The sequence below is a fragment of the Talpa occidentalis genome, unplaced genomic scaffold (assembly GCF_014898055.3).
Source record: "Talpa occidentalis isolate TD23 unplaced genomic scaffold, MPIMG_talOcc4v2.1 talOcc4.14, whole genome shotgun sequence".
In the NCBI taxonomy this organism is placed as follows: domain Eukaryota; kingdom Metazoa; phylum Chordata; class Mammalia; order Eulipotyphla; family Talpidae; genus Talpa; species Talpa occidentalis.
The window spans coordinates 64,777,283-64,800,218 of NW_023601433.1; the positions used below are offsets into that span (position 1 = coordinate 64,777,283).

At 34.7% G+C, this 22,936-nt stretch overlaps 1 protein-coding gene across 2 annotated transcripts in view; it reads left to right on the forward strand.

The window, feature by feature from the left end:
- STAM (signal transducing adaptor molecule) overlaps positions 1-21,501 on the forward strand; it is a 55,314-nt gene extending 33,813 nt beyond the window's left edge. For both annotated transcript variants that reach the window (XM_037510678.2, XM_054695109.1), the window contains exons 6-14: positions 3,913-4,003; positions 5,649-5,841; positions 7,610-7,704; positions 12,245-12,333; positions 14,888-14,975; positions 16,285-16,339; positions 16,703-16,856; positions 18,969-19,144; positions 21,259-21,501. In XM_037510678.2, coding sequence (XP_037366575.1) covers positions 3,913-4,003; positions 5,649-5,841; positions 7,610-7,704; positions 12,245-12,333; positions 14,888-14,975; positions 16,285-16,339; positions 16,703-16,856; positions 18,969-19,144; positions 21,259-21,499 — 1,182 coding nt within the window. In that variant the 3' untranslated portion in view covers positions 21,500-21,501. The remainder of the gene's footprint in view (positions 1-3,912; positions 4,004-5,648; positions 5,842-7,609; positions 7,705-12,244; positions 12,334-14,887; positions 14,976-16,284; positions 16,340-16,702; positions 16,857-18,968; positions 19,145-21,258) is intronic.
- The last annotated feature ends 1,435 nt before the right edge of the window (positions 21,502-22,936 follow it).

The following is a 22,936-nucleotide window of genomic DNA, read 5'->3' on the forward strand; positions in this document are numbered from 1 at the left end:
TCAAGGGGATTTAAGATATGTGGTAATTTACTGTCTTTCCCCACTGGATGAACAAAAAGCCCTCAGCTGCAGAGGGCCCAATTTTGGAATTTGACCACTTCAGGAAATCTTATAGACTATTCACCTTTATCCAGACTTAGCTAGCATTTTTTTCTCAAGACCTTTTCAGTTTATGTGAGTGCACTTGAAATGTAAAGAAATGAGATATATTTGGGAGATGAAGGAAGCAAAATACATTTTTCTTCTTACTTAAAAAGTTTGGTTGTAGTTTAGTTTTATAATAATATAATAAATTATGTCTTTGAGAAGTATTCCTTCTTATTTGATAGCTGAGTTTTACTATTCTCACAATAATTTCTAAACTATATCTTTTTTACATTTTCATTTTATTTTTTATTTTATACATTTTTTAACATTTTTCATTTTTGCACAATGTATGCATTTTCATCTTTGTTATAGGCCTCATACAGTTTCCACCCCCCTTGTTTTGATCCTACTCCCCAACCTCACCCCCTAGTGTGTGTCTGGTTTATAGTTGCTTGTTGATTTTGATTTTTACTTTATTATAATTAATCTTTTTCCTGGTCCTTTATTTAGGTTTTCTAAATTCCTGCTATGAGTGAGACCGTAAACTGTAAAGGATAATTTTATGCAGAATAATATGTGGGTACCTTATAATAAGTTTCTTAACAAGTGGAAGCAATGTTTAATTGTCAAAGAATGGACTTATTATAGAAAACAAAGAGTATAGATGCTTAGTGGATTAGCATTTCCAAATCCTGATAACTTATTTTAGAACTTGTAACTCAAAATGTGGTTTGCTGGCCATTACCATCATCAGGAAGCTTGTTAGAAACCAGTAAATAGCAGGTGCTACTCCAGGTTTGTGGATTCAGTATCTCCATTTTAACATGATCTTTGGATAATTCTATAAACATGTAAAAGTTTGAGAAGCACTGCTCTTGAATACAGCCTTCAGTGCAACTGCACTTCAGTCAACAAAGGCAATTTGTTCTATAAGAGGAGGAAGAAGAATGAATGATCTGTTTGGTATGTGGCTTCATTTGGCTAACCTAGAATCTCAGATATTTGTGGGAACAACTTTAGAGATTCTCTAATCTAATCCCCTCATTTTACAGATGAGGAAACTGAGACCCAGAATGGTTAAGTGACTTTCCCAGGGCCACAGCTAGTAGTTGACAGAGCTGGAACTAGAACACAGGCCTCCTGACTCTCAGTCCAGTGTTCTTTCCACTACACGATCCTGTCTTCCGTTTGCTATAGAGGTTAGTGGATATGTGTCTGTACAGACTAGGCTTCAAAGGATAAGAAGTGGAGTGAACACTGGCAAGAGCATTTATTGATTGCTTGGTATGTAAGTTAGGTCACTTGTTCAAAAGAGTCAGGATGTGAGTCATCAATAGTAAAGTTAAAGTTTTCTTCTTTCTTCTAGATGTGATGAAATATGAAAGCTAATTTTGTTATAGTTGCTATCTTTTCAAATACATAAAATGTATATAAAGTAAAACATGATATATATTGGTGATTTGTTAGTAGTTTCTGAAAAGCTTATAGAAAATCATGTTTGCAGAAAGCTTCCTGTTTAATGAAAAAAATATATCATCTAGCATTAATAGTAGAACTCCCTTTAGATTTTAGTCACATAGTTGCTTAAGACATTATTACATTTTAATCAGACTAGCTCTTTCTTAGCGTATTTAACAGAAGCTTCATAAAAATGTAAGAATTTTTAAAGAATATTTTTTATCCAAATATAGAAGAAAAGAATATAAAACAAAAACTCTTAACTCATGCTGCTGCAGTACTCTCAGCATGAACTTTTCACTAGAGATAAAAGTAATGCTATCAGTGCTACTGTTTTTGACTAGTTGATAAGTCAGATATCATTACTATATGAAGAACCTGATGATAGAAAGGAACTTTGTGAAGTGTTCAGTTCTGGAATGTAGGACTTAATACACTTTTTATTTCTGTACATCCTTTTTTACTGAGAGAAATTCCCATATGCCACGGAAAGATCAGTGTGTCTGTATTGTAATAGTCACCAAATTATGAAAAAAATCCATACACAATGGAAAAAGTATCTCTGACTAAGCAGGCCTTCAGCTTTCAGAGGTGTCTGATGATTAAAACATTGCTATCTATCTAAAGAAGATTATAATTAGAGGTGGATCATACTCAATACTTAAAAGGTCTATTTGGTGAACTCCTGGAAGCTTTTTTCTGATCCACTTTTCTAAAAATAAACTGCACTTGCTTGATAGCATGAAATATACAAAGTGAGGAATATGGGGCTATATATTAGTATAATGTGAAATATTTTACCTTTCATTCATTCAGCAATCATTTATTGATTGCTTGTAATATTTAAAAGGCTCGCGCACTCAAGGAATATATAGTCTATTTGTGGAAATAGACATGTAAGCAGATGATTATAATGGAAGCTGAGATTTACATGTGATAATTATTAGAATGCTATACATGTGATAATTGTGCTATCCATATGATAATTATTAGAATTACATTTTTTTAAAACTGGTTACTGTGGGAAATAAAATATTTTTGTATAGCTTTTCAAAATCTATTTTGAGTTAGTATTGTATTATTTCATGTAAATATAGAAACTTTGCAACTGTATAGAGATATTTACTCCCGCTACAGCATCTTTTATGCCATAGCTACCATTTTATAGCTATTATTGCATTTATATACTTTATAAATCTCAGGAGACAGTGTTAATATTTTTTATTTTAAACTCCAGATGGCTCCCTTTGCACTTGGTTTTGGGAAAGATTTGTGTTAATTTAATCCTCTAGTAGCTCATGATGTATAGTTGCTATTACTATCCTTCCTTTGAAGATGAGGCACAATGAGGTTAACATATCCAAAAACACACATTAGAAAGTGATAAAAAGTGATAGGTCTGGCATTTTGAACCCAGTTGCTTGACTGTAGAGTTGTTTGACAGCACAACTTGTACTCTTAACCATGTATATCAGAGGACCTTGCTTAAGAGTTTTATTAAAGGAACACAGGAAGAAATTCCTCAATAAGGGGGTTTCGGAATAGTTCATTAAGAAAGTGATATTTTAGGTGTTTATTGACTAGTGAGTTGAAAACTCAACAGGGAAAGATGTGAATGGAGTAAACGGAACTATAAAGAGGACATTATAAATCAAGATGTAAGTTATATATACTCTAGAAATTTCTTGTAACTGATAGAATTGCTGAAAATGAGACTGGTAAGGTAGATCTGAGTTTGATTTGACTTGATTGCTATGTAAAGCCTGAGGCCACTGTGACAGAAGCTTATATATCTTAAGTGTTTATCATGTATTTATTTACTTGTAATGTATTTTCAGAATTAAGTACTTATAAAAATTTTGGTTTATGAAATAGGATAATTTCATGAGTGTTAATACTGTTATAAAAATTTGGGTTCCCAAGGAAAAATCTTGGTTCCTAATTTTTGATGTGGAAGGAAGCAATAAAATATAACTCTTGAAAAGGGGTGTTAAATTTGTAAAAATGAATTGTTTTAAAAATAGTCATCTCTTCTCCCAGTCCCTTTTCTGGTTTTAGAATTTTTCTAAAAATTTTCACATCTCTTTTAGTCTTCTCTAATTTCCATATGGTTCACTTTCAGTTTATTCTCTTTACACAAATCTGGGCAAGTACTTAGGCTGTTGCTCTAAGTGTCCAGTTGCTCTCAATCAGTCTCTTCTCAATTACTGACATCTTCAGCTTTCAAAATGGAGGCTGCTACATTTTGGGCTTTTTTCTTCTTCAGAAGTCTGTGGTAAACTAACAAGAAATCTTGCAAGTTATTAGATTAGTAGGGGTAGGAAATTTTGAGAGCAATCCTCATATTGTGTTCCTTTTTTGTGTTAGGCTGCAGAACAGGCAAAAGCAAGCCCAGCCCTGGTAGCCAAAGATCCTGGTACTGCGGCAAACAAAAAGGAAGAAGAAGATTTAGCAAAAGGTACATTTTTAAGTTCCTGATGGTGGGAAGAAGATGGCTCTTTGATTTAATATTTTTTTCCCTGAGGTAATTAAAAATAACAGTAGGATATTATAGCTACAGCTGAAATCTACTTTATTCCCCTCCTCAATATCATTTCATCTTCAGAGGAAACTACTCTTCATGTGTCTTTTCAGTATGTTACTATAATATTTTTACTATGTTATATATCCATAAATACTATCAGGTGCTTTTTTGTGTCCAACAAATTCTTTTTTCATGCATAGTATAGTTTAAATACTACTGCAACTTGTTTTTTCATGCTACAGTATGTTTGAAATGTATTAATTCAAGTTTTTTTTAGCTGTTATATAATATTTTAGTACAAACAAATATACTGTTATCTCTCTTTCCTAACAATAGACATTTGGCTTTCTGTTAAACAAATGCACTGCATGGAATATTCTTATACACAGATATGTGACTTTTTGTGTGACCAAAGTGGTGGTGCATTCATCAGGCAGGTACATCTCCAGCTTTGCTACATGGTTGTGTGTTTTCCTCTTCCATCAGCAATGTGTAGATACTGTTATTTTTCAGTCTCCCAGCAACACTTGGTACTGTTAGATTTTAATTTTTGTGAATCTGATAGTTTGGAAATGATATCATAATTTTAATTTTTACTTTTATTACTAGTGAGATTGAACCCTTTTTTTTAATGGCTATTTTCTATTCTGAGTGTTACTTTTTTTGTTGTCCTTTTTAAAAAGCATTGATATGTAGAAAGGCTTATTTTGGATCTTAATCTTCCATCTATATGATTATTGGAGATACCTAATCTTAGTTTTTGGTTTATACTTTAAGTTTGATAATGGTGTATTTTATCAAGCAAATTTTAAACTTTGGTGCAGTTAAACTTTTTGCTTGTCTGTAATTTTGGGTGGTGGTGTTTTTTGTGTTTTTTTTATTGTTGTTGTTGTTGGTTTGTCTGAAGAATTTTCCCCTAGGGAAGATACTAAAAGATGTTTTCCTATGACAGTTTTAAAACTTTGTCTTCTCATTATCAATCAATTTAGAACAGAGGTGGAAGGAAAGGGTTATGGGTTAAGATTACATTGCAGAGCCTGAGTAACACATGGTGATCATCTTCATTGGGAAAGAGTGGTGATGAACTTTATTTTGGTAGAATTTCTTAGGTGAGAATTTACTGTAGTTATTTCTAATTTCTTATTTTTATACCAGTTACATAAGAATTACTTTAGAGCAATAAAATATAGTTTCTAAGATAATTACCTTTTGAGGTTCTGATTTAGTAACTCCTCAATGAGGCTTGGACTTAACGATTTTCCACGTGATTTTTATATTATATAACACCTAAACTTAAGAAGTATTTAAAGGTTTCTATCTTGTTAAACCCAATTGTAATTTAAATTGTATTCTTACGATAAAACTAGTTGTTATGCTGTCCATTTTTTTTGAGTTTTCAATTGTGAAAGAATCAGTAAAAAGATGAAATAATTTTTATTCAGAATGTTATATAATGATATGTCCTAGTTTTCAGATACACCATTGTAAAAGAACTTTTGCCTTCAGCAACCTTTTTCTGCTTCTTTGGTATATTGGCTTTATTAAAATTTTGGGTCTTTTAAAACCCAATATTTTTCAGCCATTGAGTTGTCCCTGAAGGAACAAAGGCAGCAGTCAACCACCCTTTCCAGTTTGTATCCAAGCACGTCTAATCTTGTAACTAACCACCATCATGAAGGCCGAAAAGTTCGTGCTATATATGACTTTGAGGCTGCTGAAGATAATGAACTTACTTTTAAAGCTGGAGAAATTATTACAGTTCTTGATGACAGGTGATGGTTAATATTAAATTGAACATTCATATGAAAACAAAATTTTACTTGTGTATGTCTTTTATATTATTCCTGTTGAATGCTGTTACTAAATGAAATTTAAAAAATATCAACTCATGTTTTCTGTGTATGACACTTGTTTGCTTTGCTTGTGTCATACATACTGTCTGGATTCATATTTTGTGATTTTTTTCTCATCTATTTAGTTTATTATTTTTTGGGGGGATATCTAGTTTAATATATCATTTTTGGCTCCATCTAATGATATGGATTGTTAAACTTGTAAAAAAGTTAAGATTTTAGAAAAAACATGGAATATATAGTTATGAGCATGTATTTATGGAATTTGAATTTAAAAAATACATAATATATTGACTTTGTTTACATAGAATAGTATATCCATGTGGAACAAATTCATTTGACATGAATTATATACATTTACATTATTATCAAGAAAGTGAAGGCCTCCCTCGTGGTGCAGTGGTTGAGTGCTGGGTTGTGAAGGTGCCCTCAGCCTCTGCCGTGCCAGTTCCATCCCCGGCCACCGGCGAGGGTCCCACATGTCATGCAGACATCTCCTGTTGCCCACTGCTCCCCTCAGCAGTGTACTTCGTCTATCTGCCTGTTCTGCTCTCCTATCTGGCTCTGGTGAATTCTCTCACCTTCCCACGCTTCTGACTGTACCCAGTGCTTGTATAAATAAATAAAATAAATCTTTAAAAAAAAAAGATACATTTTGTTTACTACAGCTTTATGTTTACTTAAAATTGCTATTGATAATTGTTACCGATAATGAAGTAATAAGATTTGCAAGTGGTTTTTGGAAATGAATTCAAATAGATTTATTGTTATTCCTTTGTATCACACTTGTATTTTGACTTTTTTTTTTAAGATTTATTTATTTATACAAGAACTGGGGTACAGGCCAGAGGCACGGGAGGGTGAGAGAATTCACCTGAGACAGAGCGGGAAGCAGAATAGGCAGACTGGCTGAAATATACTGTTGAGGGGAGCAGCGGGCAGAACAGGAGAGGTCTGCCGCACCATGTGGGTATCTCCCTGGCTGGCTGGGAATCAAACCCGCGCTGCAGAGGCTGCGCACAGCTTCACAGTGCTGCACTTAACCTGCTGCGCCACTGGGAGGCCCCTAACATTTTCTTAAATAAGAGAAAATGATTTTTGAGGTGGTTCACTGGAAGTTGTGCAAAGCCTTGATCATATTCATTCAGAAATATTTAAGAGTTTTCTAGCTTCCCTTATACTAACCACTGGAGATATAATGGTGAACAGGTGTGTGTACCTGTGTACAACCTATGAATATTTTTTGCTATAAATAGTGTCATTGGTCTGTGTGTTCTCTAATGGGGAAAAAACTTGCTAATATATAGTAGAAATAGCACTGACTTAGGAATGAATATCAAGATTAAGAGTGTATTGTTACTTTTATTAAAGGACTCTCCTGTGATACTCACGAACCACCTGAATTTGACAGTTGTTAAGTGTGTTGGGAGGGGAATCTCTTGATTTATAGAGGTTTTTTTTTTTTTTTTAAATTATATCCTCAACACATTCTCCAGCCTCCCAAAGATAAAGAATTATATATTGAATAGCTCCTTATTTTCTCTGAGGCCTTATTTCTTATTTGTAATAATGATGCATTCATCATCTGCTTCTCTGGATTATGGTGCGATTCAGATCTCATAAAGGATAGATTTATAGAATAAAATTTCTTACTGTGTAGTAAAGCATTTCCTTTTGTTCCTCATAGTGATCCCAACTGGTGGAAAGGTGAAACTCATCAGAGCATGGGTTTATTTCCATCTAATTTTGTGACTGCAGATCTCACTGCTGAACCAGAAATGAGTAAGTATTTTCCAGTCTGTTAGTAGTTGATTATCCATAGATGTTTTCTTAACAAAAGTTAAGTAAATTCAGCTTTCTGGTGTGGGGTTTTCAAGGTACATCCTAGGTGTTAACTTAAAAATGCAGCTATCTGAACTATTTTTCTTTATCTTTTGATAAAAGTGTAATGAATGCAGCATGACCACATTGAGAATTCTTCTTAATAAGAGTTTGAGCCCATTTCTCTAGTATCTAGCAGTGACTTCTAAGTTGTAGAGGTGAATTTATGGTCCTCTGTCAGATATTAACTGATCATAAACATAAAAACATAGCTTTTTGATTTTCAAACCTTTGCTGATTAGGAGAAATGAATTAGAAAGTAAGACCAGGAAGGAAAAATATTCGCGGTAAAGAGGTAGGCATAATGAGATATAACAGCTGGTAGCTTATCAAAATTTCTATATATCTTCATAGTGATGGTTTGAGTCATCAAGAAAAGTTTTTGTAACCAATTCAAAATGGGTTAAAGAACTAGACATAAGACCTGAAACCATAAAACATATAGAAGGAAATATAGGCGAAACACTACATGACCTACATTTCAGTAACATCTTTAAAGACACATCACCCAAAGCAGAGATAGTAAAGGCAAAGATAAACAGCTGGGACTACATCAAATTAAAGAGCTTCTGTACAGCAAAAGAGACAGCAACCAAAACAAAGAGACACTCCACCGACTGGGAGAAAATTTTTGCACACAACACTAATGATAAAGGACTGATCACAAAAATCTACAAAGAGCTGATGAGACTCAACAAAAACAAATTAAATAAGCCAGTCAAAAAATGGGCAGAAGAGCTAAAAAGAAACTTCTCCAAAGAGGAAATGCAAATGGCCAAAGGCATATGAAAAAATATTCAACATCACTTTTACCTAGAGAAATGCAAATCAAAACTACAATGAGATACCATCTTATACCAGTGAGAATGGCACATATTAAAAAACAAAAAAACTAGCAACAACAAATGTTAGCCAGAATGTGGAGAAAAAGGAACTCTCTTGCACTGCTGGTGGGAGTACAAACTGGTTCAACCACTATGGAGAGCTGTGAGGAGGTTCCTCAATCTGCTAAAGATGGAACTTCCATGTCATCCAGCAATTCCACTCCTAGGTATTTACCCAAAGGATACAGAAACAGTAATTCAAAAGGGCACCTGCACCCCCGTGTTTATAGCAGCACTGTTTACAATAGCTAAGCTATGGAGACAATGCAAATGTCCAAAAATAGATGACTGGATCAAGAAGATGTGGTACATATATACAATGGAATATTACTCAGCAATCAAAAAAGATAAACTCATGCCATTTGCAGCAACATGGATGGAGCTGGAAGCGATCATGCGTAGCGAAATAAGCCAGAAAGAAAAAGAAAAATACTGGACTGTCTCACTCATAGCAGGAATTTAGAAAACCAAAATAAGGGACCAGGAAAAAGACTAATTATAATAAAGTAAAAATCAAAATCAACAAGCAACTGTAAACCAGAGACACACTACTAGGGATGGGCAGAAGGGAGTAGGATCAAAACAAGGGTGGTGGGAATTGTATGGGGACTGTAACCAAGATGAAAATGCATACATTGTGCAAAATGAAAAATGATGTAAAAAATATATAAAAGAGAAAAAGAAAAGTTTTGTAATTTATCTGTTTAAGAAAACAGAAATATGTTCTAGTCTAGAAAGATACCTAGTATCCATTAAAATGTTTAGTGTTTTAAAAGTTTTTTAAAAGTTTTTGTGTATAGTTTGCAGCAACATGGATGGATCATGCTCAGCGAAGTAAGTCAGAAAGAAAAAGAAAAATATCGTATAGTCTCACTCATAGCAGGAATTTAGAAAACCTAAATAAGAGACCAGGAGAAAGACTAATCAATACAAAGTAAAAATCAAAATCAACAAGCAACTATAAACCAGAGACACACTATGGGGCGAGGGCCCTTGGAGGGGAGGAGGAAGGGGCGGGGAGAGAAAGAACTAGAGTCAAAATAAGGGGGTGGTGGTGCAATTGTATGAGGAATATAACCAAAATGAAAATGCATACATTGTGCAAAGATGAAAAATGATGTAAGAATTATATAAAATAAAATATTTTTAAAAAGTTTTTGTATATAAATTGATAGCTATAGTTTGGCAAATTATTGCTTCTCATCTTTCTATAATGCCAGAAAAGGGAATTGAAGAAAGCCATACAGTAAAAGATGCTTACATTATTTTTCATTTATGAGAATCTCAAGAGAGGATCTCTGTAACAAAATCTTTGTAAAATTACAGCGTCTTTGTCTTAGTCATCTTTTTATTTCCACTAGCACATAGTACTGAGTCTTACCCAGAATACCAACTATGTACATATTTATACAATAGTTATACATAAAAATATATTAACATTAAACAGATATATATTTTTTAAAAACATAAGAACATATCTCTTTAAGGGATGTTTATAACAACAACCCAGACATTACAGATATTTGGTAAAATGATGCCCTCTTATAGTTACTGCCAGATTTTCTGGTGTCATTTTTATAAAGATAGATTCTCATTCCTTTAATGGAGTTTATTTTTAAGTTTCAAAAACATATGTTGCAGAACATACTTTAAATGGTGGTTTTTTGTTTGTTTGAATTTTGCTCAACTATTGGAAAGGACAGAATTTTCTTGGACTTGTGTCAAAATGAGAGTGAAAATGTCATGTAGCTCATACCTCATCTTTTTTTGCATTATACAGCAATGTAACTTCAAAATATTTTCTGTAGTTCTTCTCATATACATCACTCTGGACCATATAAATGAGAAATAGCAGCAAAAGAACTTCTAATTCTCAATCTTGGAAAAACAAGTGCAAGCAAGGTCCTCGTAGCAACATTTTTACAAGGAAACAGGCCCACTTAAAGTGTTAAATATAGATACCTGCCCTTCTTTGTTGTTTCTGTTTTGGAGATTTAGTAAGATGTTGTGAAAACACTATCTTTTATATATATGAAAGTAATTTCATGCATATACGTGCTCACGCATGTGTACACACATACATATACGCATAGTAATAGTATTAGTTCTTATGGAGAACAAGTGCCACAAATTTGTGCATCATCAGCTGTTAAGATGTGAAATTCACCATGTGTTCTTTTACGGGTAACAGCCAGTGAAATATGGTGCTTTCCCAGCTTTCTACGTGTTAATAGCTCAAGTAATGAAAAGCAAAAATATCTAGCAGATGTCTCTTCCCCCCTCCCCCATGGGAAAATGAAATTGGTTGAACTTTTTTTAATATTTAAAATTTTGCTTTGTGATGACTTGAATGGAATGAATATATTCTTTATGTTGGAAATTATACTGTTTTCATTTTCTGTGGAAGCGCACAGTGCAGAATATGTAATTTTGATTGATTACATATGATTTGACTTCTTGTTCTCAGTAAAATCACAAATTCCAGTGTTATGGGGTCAGTGGAACCAGATAGATTGGTATTCAAATCCAGAATTTGCTATTTATTAGCTTTCTGTTACACAAGAGTTTTTAATCTTTCAAAGCCATGGTTTACGTCATTTATAAAATGGACATATTTTATTGAATTTCATTTCCTAATTGGAGGAAATGTAATATTCCAACAAGCTTGTTTAATACTAGTAAATATTTTCTTCCTTAACTTTGCCTTTCCCATGCTTCTTTCATTTTGATTCTTAATATTTTTATGAATGTTGATTGACTACATTGATGTAAGGACGAGAAAGGACGTTCATTCCTTTAAAACTATTTTCTTGTCAGTATTATTTTGGAAAATGTTAATTGCTGTGTTGATCATAACTTTATTAGTGAGTATTATATTGAATAATTTTTAAAGATTGTTTTGTTGAACAAAATGTTGAAAAATTTGTTCTTCTGACCAATGGCTTACAGATTCCTTAGTAACCACTTTTGCATTGCAAAAATAATGTAGCTAAAAAATACAGACTCATTTATTGGAAATATCAGATCCCTGCCAGGTTGCAAAATTCTATACTGTCCTGAAAGTTGGTAAAACATCTGAGCGGTGTGCTAAAGAATATATAGCTAACTTTCCAATTCATGTTATTGAAAAATAACTATAGGTTAGTAAATGAAATATTCCATTGAAAGGTCTGGCAATTTAAAAAGAAGATTCATTTTAAGTTGCAGAGTTCATTTATGCCATTGTAAAAGTTTGGTTTTTTTGTTCTCCACTTGGTAAACTCATACATAGTAGGTAAAAACAGTCTTTGCTTCAGAAATGTACCTCTTGTTTTTAGTAAAGAATGTTTTATGGATAACATAAAATCTTTAGAAGATAAAATGAAGAAATCTTGACAGAATTTCATAAAGTAATGTTCTGTTACTATTGCCTAAATCTCCAATGTAATTATTCTTTAAATTGAGTCTTAGCCTGAAGGAGTATAGGAAAACACAAATTCTCTCTTGAAACTTAAAGGTCTTTAAAATAGAATTTTAAATTTATTAAAAGAAAAAGATAAATGTTGCCTGTTTTACAGTTAAAACCGAGAAGAAGACGGTACAATTTAGTGATGATGTTCAGGTAGAAACAATAGAGCCGGAGCCAGAACAAGCCTTTATTGATGAAGTAAGTGAGAGCAGTTCATAACTTGTTTTTGAAGTGTCTTTTCTTGCCTTCTTTTAAAAAGCTTATTACTTGATTGATGCAGGTATGTGTTCTATTATAAACATTTAAGCAGTACAGTCAAACCAAAGATGATTCTTGAAGCTTTGTCTAGTTCCAGTCTTCCCATGTCAAAATATACAGGTGTACATCATTATTTTAAATTTGTGCTTAATATATTGTAGAATGGATTTATCTTGATTTAATTATTTGTTGCATATTTAGGTTGTTTCCACTTTTTTACAGTTTTTTGTTTGGATATTCCATGATCCATAAGATTTTTTTCTGATTAGCATAAAATGATGTAACTTTTCTTTTAAAAACTCAGTATTTAATGTTCTAGAAATTATATCTTTTGTAACAGTTTAAACTTTTGATGAAAAATAAGTTATCTCTAAAAGATAACTCATGTGAAGGCATTTATAGGTTGTTACTATCCTTTTTTTTTTTTTTTTTTGGGTAGAAAACTGGGGTGTAGGCCAGAGGTGCACAGGGTAAGAGGATTCACCAGAGACAGAGTGGGGAGCAGAACAGGTGAATACACTGCTAAGGAGAGCAGTGGGCAAGACAGAAGAGGTCTGCCATCCCATATGTAGGTTAGCTTCCTTGCCAGGGATCAAACTCAGGCCGAATCTGTGATAGTGCTGAGACTTAATCCATAGGCCACCAGGGAGGCCCTGTTAATAATATTTTATGGGAGACAGAAGCAGGAAGTTTGAAGAGTGCTCTTTTATTTATTTATTTTTCTTTCTTTTTTTTTTTTTAATTGGAGGGAGTACGTTTTATTTTTATTTTTTTAATCTATTTTTTTTCTCTTAACATTGTTTGCTTTCTTTTCTCAGGTGTAGTTCCCATAGAATTTCCACCACCAATTCACCCATGCACCATCAATATAGTCCCTTGTGCTCTGCCCATCCTCATTTTGATCCCTTTTCCTCTCCTCCACTGCAGAATATCTCTGATTTATAGTTGTCTGTTTATTTTTGTTTTGTTTTGTTTTGTTGTGGGTTTTTGTTATTGTTGTTATTATTACTATTTTTTTTCCCCGTGATCCCCTATATTCCTCCTATAAGTGAAACCATCTGGTATTTTTCTTTTTCCTTCTGACTTTTTTCACTGAACATAATCCCTTCAAGCTCCATCCATGTTGCTGTGAATGGCATTAGTTTATCTTTTTTGATTGCTGCATAGTATTCCTTTGTGTACATATACCACATTGAAGAGCACTCTTTTAGAGAAATAGATTGTAGATGATTTTGCAAAGAGCCAGGGAGTCTTAACTGGGTCAGGAAAAGTTGTTTGGTTGATTTCATTACATAAAAATTGCATTAGAGTGAGACTAATGGTCTGTCTAGAAACTATATCTCTGACAGTAAATCATTTCATATAAGGTGTAGTGTTTTGTAAATAAACAAAACAAAAATTATCCATGTGTTAGTTGACTCGGTCTCATTCTCCCACCCTCCCTTTTGCTTGTCATCAGCAAATTTTTCTGAAACATGCCTTCATTTTTTAGAGTACATAAATTGTCTATCTTTTACGTTGAAAACTAGTATCCATTTCGAAACACCCAGTTCTTTTGACTTGGGAAGAATTTTTCATATACTTTCGTCATTTTATTTCTCCAGTGATTAGTTTATTTTAAAATTGCTTTTACTTCTTTACAGACTACCGTTTTAAATGGTCTTAAAAGAATTTGCTTAAACTTGATAATCTTTAAGGTATTTACCATATATGGCTATATTTAGTAGCATAACCACATAAAAGCTATAAATGGAGACGTTTCTGATTATCATAGTATTCTTTTGTGCATTAAATCTATGTTTTGATTTTTAAAAACAAATAAAAATATGTACTTACATAATGTATAGATGTTTTTATGTAATCGTGTTTTTATTTATTGCATTGGTCTTATAACAGAAGATTCTAAAATAGACCTGAGTCATTGCTCAAGATACCTTCCCACCTTTCCTTTGTAGGAGACTAGAGAACCCTGCAAGATCTTTCTCCTCCTTTTTGTGACAAATGTAAATATTGGTGGAAATAAAATGGAGAATAAGTCCTTAAGCCCCTTGTTGGAAGAACAACTGTAATATAGCTGAGTTATGCCTTACTAGAACAGCTGCTGTGTTCCATAGTGGGGAAGAAATAACTGAGTTGTTAGTCATAAGTAATGTCATCTTGCGAGAGATGTTACACCTGTTAGCATGGCTAGGCTACAGCTGCTTCCACACAAAATGATACAGAAATCCATTAGCATGACATGAGTTTGAAGAACTCACACATTGTAAGTTTAAATGTGGTTCTCTTTTTCCTCATTTAATAGTTACTGCTAGCAGTTGCAAAAATGAGTAGATAGAGCTTTCAGTGCTCTGACTAAACTTAAAGAGAATACCTGAGTACTATATACATAAAAGCAAAATTGAAAACCCTGTAACTATGAATTACACAAGTTCTCTATTCACAATCTGTTGCATAATGATTGTTGCTTTTGATCTTAACTCTTTAATTCCTATAGGATAAAATGGATCAATTGTTGCAGATGTTGCAAAGTACAGATCCCAGTGATGATCAGCCAGATCTGCCAGAGTTACTTCATCTTGAAGGTAAACCTTGTTTTCCATTTACCTTGTGAGGAAAGAATAATTAGGGATTTTATTTAGTGTTCTGTTACACAATAGTTTTTCATTTAAATAAAATTGAGAATGATATTAAAAATGGCTAACATTTCTCATTCTTCTGTGACCCAGACTTACTTTTTTTTTTAAAGATTTATTTTTATTTATACAAGAACCGGGGTACAGACCAGATGAGCGGGAGGGTGAGGGGATTCACCAGAGACAGAGCGGGGAACAGAAAAGGCAAACTAACGAAATACACTGCTGAGGGGAGCAGCGGGCAAGACAGAAGAGATCTGCTCACCATGTGGGTTGCTCTGAGGCTGGAGGGGATCGAACAGTCACTGCAGAGTCTGCGGACAGCTTTACAGCACTGAGCTCAACCGCCTGCGCCACCAGGGAGGCCCCAGACTTACTTTTATATGCAATTTAAACTTTTAGTAGAATTTGAATTCTTGTCCTTTTCTATTCAAATCGAATGTTCAGCATTTTAGAAATTGGCATTAAATTTTGGGTATCAATACTTTATTTATTTTAAAGATTTATTTATTTATTTATTTATTTATTTAAACACGCACTGGGTACAGTCAGAAGCGTGGTGGGTGAGAGAATTCACCAGAGCCAGAGCGGGAAGCAGAGCAGGCAGAAGGACCAAAATACACTGCTGAGGGGAGCAGTGGGCGGCAGGAGAGGTCTGCGGGCCATGTGGGACCCTCCTCTGGTGGCCAGGGAGCAGCCGGGGATCGAACCAGCGCTGCAGAGGCTGCGGGCAGCTTCGCAACCCAGAGCTCAACCGCTGTGCCACTGGGGAGGCCCAGTTATCAATATTTTAAATAGTCATATCTTACTTCAAAACAATCTTACTTCGGGCCTCTCTGGTGGCACAGGGGCTAAAAACAGTGCTGTGAAGCTCTCACCAGCCACTGCAGCACAAGTTCGATCCTGTACCAGTCAGGGAGCAACCCGCATGGCACAGCAGACCTATCCCATCTCCCCGCTGCTCCCCTCAGCTGTGTATTTCAGGCAACGCGCCTATTCTGCTACCCACTCTGTCTCTGGTGAATCCTTTCACTCCCCGCACCTCTGGCCTGCATCCCAGTTCTTGTATGCATAAATAAATAAATCTTTAAAAAAAAATTTTACTTTAAGAAATTCAATTGGTTCTGTGGGCTAAGTTTAATTCATACAATTTTTTACTGTTCCAAAGTAGATTCTTTATTCCTGGTATTATAGCAGTATCTGCCAAAAGGTTTTTCATGTGCTTCATTTTCTTATATTTTTTCAAATTTTTTCCTAGCAATGTGTCACCAGATGGGACCTCTCATTGATGAAAAGTTGGAAGATATTGATAGGTAAGAGCACATGTTGTGTCTATATTGTATGTTGACTTCCCTTAAGTTTTCTCTAAACTGTATATTGGAATCATGTTTTCTCTAAACTGTAACTGGAATCATGTTTGCATGAATGGCCACAGGGGCCACAGGTAACCCATATATTGGGAAACCTAGATATTTTGAGGTAAAATCACATATAAGCTAGAATTCCCCCAGCATAGTACCTGTACCTAAACCTTAAAGAACAGTTTTGATTGCCTCAGAGCTAAAATTTAACCTTGTCACAAGGTTAAATTTTTAATAGCATCTCCTTTTGCCATTATTTGCTTTTTTGATATTTTGCTGTCTTATTAATAGAACTCTAACATTTAAATGTTTCAGAAAACATTCAGAACTCTCAGAGCTTAATGTTAAAGTGATGGAGGCACTTTCATTGTATACCAAGTTAATGAATGAAGATCCAATGTATTCCATGTATGCAAAATTACAAACTCAGCAGTATTACATGCAGTCATCTGGTGTTTCTGGTTCTCAGGTAAGTTTTTCAAAACTCAAAATATATATTTGAGATTGTTTGGAATGGTTGTTTTTGTAAATGTGAAACTTTATTACTGTTTGGAATAAGTTTAGAATAATTTTTTACTTGACAATGCAATATATAGTATACTAGTTGTACCAGTAGTCCTTTGGTTAAAATTTTTATTTGTTTGTTTTTGTTTCTGCAAGGGTGTGCATCAGAATAACCCATCAGGCTTAAAAAAAAAAAAAAAAAAAGTTTTGGCCATACCCCTCACCTGTTGAATCAGTCTTCAGGAAGGAGGCTCAAACATCTATTTTAAAACTTCATATGTAATTATCGGAGTAAGGTAGTTTTTGTCTATCTAGTCATTATCTTGTTAAGGTAGTTTGTTTAGTGTATTTTCTAAAAATTATTTATATTTATAGTAATATTATATTTATAGTTTTCCATTTTATAGTGAGCTGCTCTTATCTGGAGGTTTCTCTTTGTTTTACATTCCATGTTTAATCCCTTTCTCTCTCTCTCTATTCACCCCACACAACTCCTTCAATAATCCCTTTCTACAAACTTACTAAACTCAAAGTGCAGGGAGTAATTATCTTGGTACTCTATTTTATTCATGTAGAGTGGTGCAAACTTTTTCAGACTAACTTTTTAGCATGATCTGCTTTCCCTGAAATAAAGGCCCCAGTCCTGAAGATCAACAGGTAGGCCTGAAAAACAAGGGACTAGAGATGATGTCAGTGATACCTGCTCAGGAGTCTTGATCACCACTTTGAAACAAAGACTAAAAACCCTTATGTTCAATTCATGAACTATACACACAAAAAACATTTAAGAGGATTGTAATTATTGGGTTTATAATCAGAACCTATTGGATTCTAATATATGAGTCTTCTTATGGTTTAATAGAAATACTAATGTAATTGTCTTTTCTCCTTTTGCTATCGTAATACCTGATGTTCTCTTTTTAAATTTGTGAAATGGAAAGATCTAAAGAGTACTGTAGAAAATTGCAGTGTTATGTGTGTTTAAAGTCTTGAGCATTTAAGCCTTCAATTTCTTTAGATAAAACAAGTACAGGTTTTAGATTCAGAGAACGATGACCAAGGGCCAAATCCAGCCTTCCACTTATTTTAATAAGCAGTTATTGGAACATAGCCATTCTTAATTCCTTTGTGCATTGTGTATCTGCTTTCTACTTAGGCAGATAGAGACTACATGACCACAAAGCCTAAATTACGTATTATCTGACTCTTTACCAAAAAGTTTTCTGACCCCTACTTTAGAGAGTTAGTTTTCACTGTGTTTAATAAACTGCAAGTTGAGAAATTTAAATTAAGTAAATGCAGTCTATTGATATAAAAAAATGATATAAAATACTTATTGGGCCTCCCTGGTCGTGCAGCGGTTGAGCGCTGGATTGCGAGGCTGCCCGCAGCCTCTGCAGCACCGTTTCGATCCCTGGCCACCAGCGAGGGTCCCACCAAAAAAAAAAAAAAAAAAAAATACTTCTTTAACATTCCTTGGCATACTTTTTAGGATAGTAATTAAAATATTAATATGGAAAGAGAAATTATACTATTATAGAGTTTCTAGGTGAGTTCCTTTGCTGCTTCCATGTAGACATAAACATGAGTTTAACCAGTGTTTACCTGCACAAAAATTCAGAAACCCACTTCACTGAAAAGTATTTCTTAAAAATGTTTTAAAAATGTCTGTCAACAGGGCCTCCTGGGTGGCGCAGTGGGTTGAGTGCAGCGCTGTGAAGCTGTCTGCAGCCTCTGAAGCACGGGCTCAATTCCTGGCCAGCCAGGGAGAAACCCACATGACGTGGCAGACCTCTCCTGTTGAGCCCACTGCTCCCCTCAGCAGTGTATTTCGGCCATCTGCCTGTCTGCCCCCGCTCTGTCTTTGGTGAATCCTCTAACCCACCTGTGCCTCTGGCCTGTACCCTAGATCTTATATAAAAAATAAATAAATAAATATTTTAAAAAAATGTCTGTCAACAAAAGTAACTTTAAAAAGATTGCAGAGATATAATTGTTCTTTTTCTGACTAAATCCCTCTCAAGGAAAGTTTGGGATGCCTCAGAAATCTAATTTATTTTATCATTATCTGTTTTAGGTATATCCAGGGCCTCCTCAAAGTGGTGCTTACCTGGTTGCAGGGAATGCACAGATGAGCCATCTCCAGAGCTACAGTCTTCCCCCGGAACAACTGTCTTCTCTCAGCCAAGGAGCAGTTCCACCACCTGCAAACCCAGCCCTTCCTAATCAGCAGACTCAGGCTTCTTACCCTAAGTAATTTGATTATATTATTGTTTGAATTTAGTGCTGTTATAATTCTTAAGTGCCCTTTGTTTATGTGTAACTGTAAGTAACTCCAGGATAGATAGAGCTCTGATACCAGATGTTCATTCTTGTTTGTGGTGCTGAGTGGAGGTAATGAGAAGGCATCTGTGCGCAAGTGCATGTGCATGCTTGTGTGTGTGTGTGTGTGTGTGTGTGTGTGTGTGTACATAAATGGGAAAATGAGAATAATGGTAACAGAGAAAATGGAGAATAAAAAAGTTGGAGTGTCGGGGCCTCCCCGGTGGTGCGGCGGTTGTGCGCTGGGTCGCGAAGCTGCCTGCGGCCTCTGCAGCGCCGGTTCAATACCCGGTTGCTCCCCGGCCACCGGGGGAGGGTCCCACATGGCGCGCAGACCTCTCCTGCTACCTCTCCTGCTACCCGCTGCTCCCCTCAGCAGTGTACTTCGGTCCTTCTGCCTGCTCTGCTCCCCTCTCTGGCTCTGGTGAATTCTCTTACCCTCCCATGCTTCTGACTGTACCCAGTGCTTGTATAAATAAATTAAAAAAAAAAAAATTAAAAAAAAATTAAATCTTTAACCCCCCCCCAAAAAAATTGGAGTGTGAAGTATACTTGATAGTTGTGTGCGTGTATTTGCAGTTACAGCAAATATTGGAGCTTTCTAATTCCAAGTGAAGGTTAATGTAGGTTTTTGTGATGGTGGTTTATGGTAGGCAATTTTTTTAGTGCCCCCAATTCATACCTAGGAGGCAGTTTCTTCTTCTGCAGATGATACAGGTTCTATGATTAATCATTTTTCCAGACTTCTGTTGCTCTAGGATGATTTTGGAAAAGGTGGTACTGGTACAATTTCTAAAACCTGCCTTTGTGTAGAGATGATGACAGTGATAGTGTTAAGGGGACCGAAGTTTATGTATTTGCCTACTATTTTAAATTATATTTGTTAGATATAAGTGAACATTTAGTCTGTGTCAGATACTGTGTTAGACACTTAATATACAAGTATAATTCAGTTTTTTACCCTCAAATTGCTCACTGGCTAGTAGGCAAACTCACACTAGACTTGAATAGCTGGCTACCTCTTAATTATCTTTTCTTGTGCATCTCCTAAACATCTCCTTGACAGCCAAAATTGTGCTTTGTTTCTCTCTCCCCTAATCATTAGTCCTTATCTGTAGTCTTTTTCTTTTCAGTGAGTGGCCACTCTACCAGTTACTCTACCAGTTATTCAGTTTTAAAACCTGAGGCATTCTTGACATTTCTTTCCATTGGCAAATTTTGATGGCACTGCTTTCAAAGTCTGATCCTTTCCTTCCCTCTTTCTTCACCAAGTCTACCATGACTCTTGCTGCTTGTCAGCTCTTACCTGAATGGTTGTAATAGCTTCCAGTTTGGTATCCTGACTTCTGTCCTTGTCCCAGAATGACAGCCTCTTTAAAACCTAAGTCAAAAGTCACATCACCCTCCTCGCCAAAACCAATGAGTATCTTTCCATCTTGATCAACTATAAACCAGAATTTTTACTGTGTTCTACAAGGCACAAAGTTATAAGACTCCTCTTCTCCTTAATTCTGTCACTTTAATGCCACTCTCTGCTTTGCTTACTCCTTTGCAGCCTTTGTAGTCTCCTTTATTATTTCTTGGAGATGCCTGGCATTTTCTGTTGTCATCTGTACTTTGCTTGATTATGCTTTCTACCCCAGGTAATCAGTATGACTCCTTCCCTCATTTTTTTCAAGTCTCTTTAAATGTTGGCTTATTTGAAAGACCCTATTGCCTGGAATCTCTTCTTGCAAGTATTCTTGGTCTTCTCTACTGTGCTTTATTCTTCATACCACTTATTACCATTTGACATCCTATACGTTTATTTGCTATCTTCTCGTCCTACTAATTATCAGCTCCTTGATGGTAGGGACTTCCCCATCATCTTTCATTTACAGTATCCCAGTATCTAAAATAGCAATGTTTATCACATTGTAGGTATTTAATAAATAGTTATTGAATGGATTGAACGAACGAATGAAAGTTTAATGAATAGCTTTCCTTTGTAAATGTGTATCTATAAGTCAGTGTTTATCTAATTGAGTGTTTCTTACCCTCCACAGCACAATGGTCAGTTCTGTTCAAGGAAGTACATATCCCAACCAGGCTTCAGTGTATAGTCCTCCACCTGCTGCTGCTGCTGCTGCTGCTGCTGCTGCTGATGTCACTATATATCAGAATGCAGGAACTAATATGTCCCAGGTGCCAAACTATAATTTAACATCATCAGCGCTTCCTCAGCCAGGAGGCAGTCAACAGCCACCTCAGCCACAACAACCATATTCTCAGAAGGCTCTGCTATAGGACTTGGGATTTCTTTTTGTGGCAGATACCTGCTAATTGCCACCAACAACGTAATGAGATTCATTAATATCTTAAGATTTGTTTAATCCTCAGCTTATAGGAATATATCTTGATCAGCAAGTTCAGATATTCAAGAAGGTAGAACTCTCTTCAATTTGCACTGACTTTTTAGAGTTGTCCCTCTTCTCCTCCCCCCAATCCCCGGAGGAATGAAACTACTTACAACGTTTAATTCCTTTCATAATATGAAAGAATTGATGCAAGATTATTTGTCTCATAGGATTATCTGATTTGCAAAAAGTCAAACTTACAAAAACTGTTGTGGCATATGTTATGTACATATATATTGATGTGTAACTTCATTAGTGGCCATTTTGAGTCACAGTGGTGATCATGTGAATATATTTAACACTGTTAAATTAATTTACATCGCTGTTTTATTTTAATCATGAACAACTACCATGTGTCATACTGTTTTGTGTAAATTTAAGATAATTACACTATCCTAATCTGCAAGAGAACAAAGTTGTAGCATATTTACATGAAGGCATTTTGTTGTCTATATTTCAGTTTCACATTAAACTGAACCTTCCTTGACTAATTGCAAACTAAATGTATGTATAGTATGTCTCTCTGTAGCCTCTGCATACTGCTAGCTGTCATCATACCAGCGTACAGTAGCTAAATTTTTGGTGCGATTATAGCAAATGGTGTTCCCTTTTAAACTTTTACATTTTGGCATGGTATTTCAGAATATTGTGGGATCATGAGACAGTCTTTATCTCCTATTTTTAAAGAAGTGGTATTGATTTACCTTTTCCTAGCTGGAAATAGTAATTAGGTTTCTAATCTGTATACTGTGTTTATTGGTGGCAGTGACACCAAAGATAGAGGCAATGGATAGAAATTTTTAAACTGGAAAGAAGATGTGAATTACACTACATTTTCAAAGTCTCTTGTAATTATTTAGGATATAAAGGAAATTTGATTCATCTGTCTTATCCTACCAGTAATCTTTTAAATATGTCTTTAAAACTTTGTATCCTTTAATTCTTCATTAAAATAGATATAAATAGATGTTTCAAAGTAACCTATGTTTCTTAACAATTTGCATATTTATCTTTCAGACTGGATTTGGGCACTGCTCTCTCTTTTAAAGTTCTAATGCATTTATTTTGCTTTCTATTCAGGAATATTTTTGAATGAATGCTTTTCTTCTAATCCATATGTGACGTTTCTCACTGATGTTTTAATCTTAAATATTTATATTTCCCTATTTGTACAAACTTTACTATTATTTGACACTATTATTTAAACAACTGAGAAAAAATGAGCTGAGCATCACATTCAATGAATTTAACAGATTTCATGCCATAAATGAAAATTTAATTTGTGTTTTCTAAGACAATTGTAACCAGGTAGCATATTTCTTTTGTG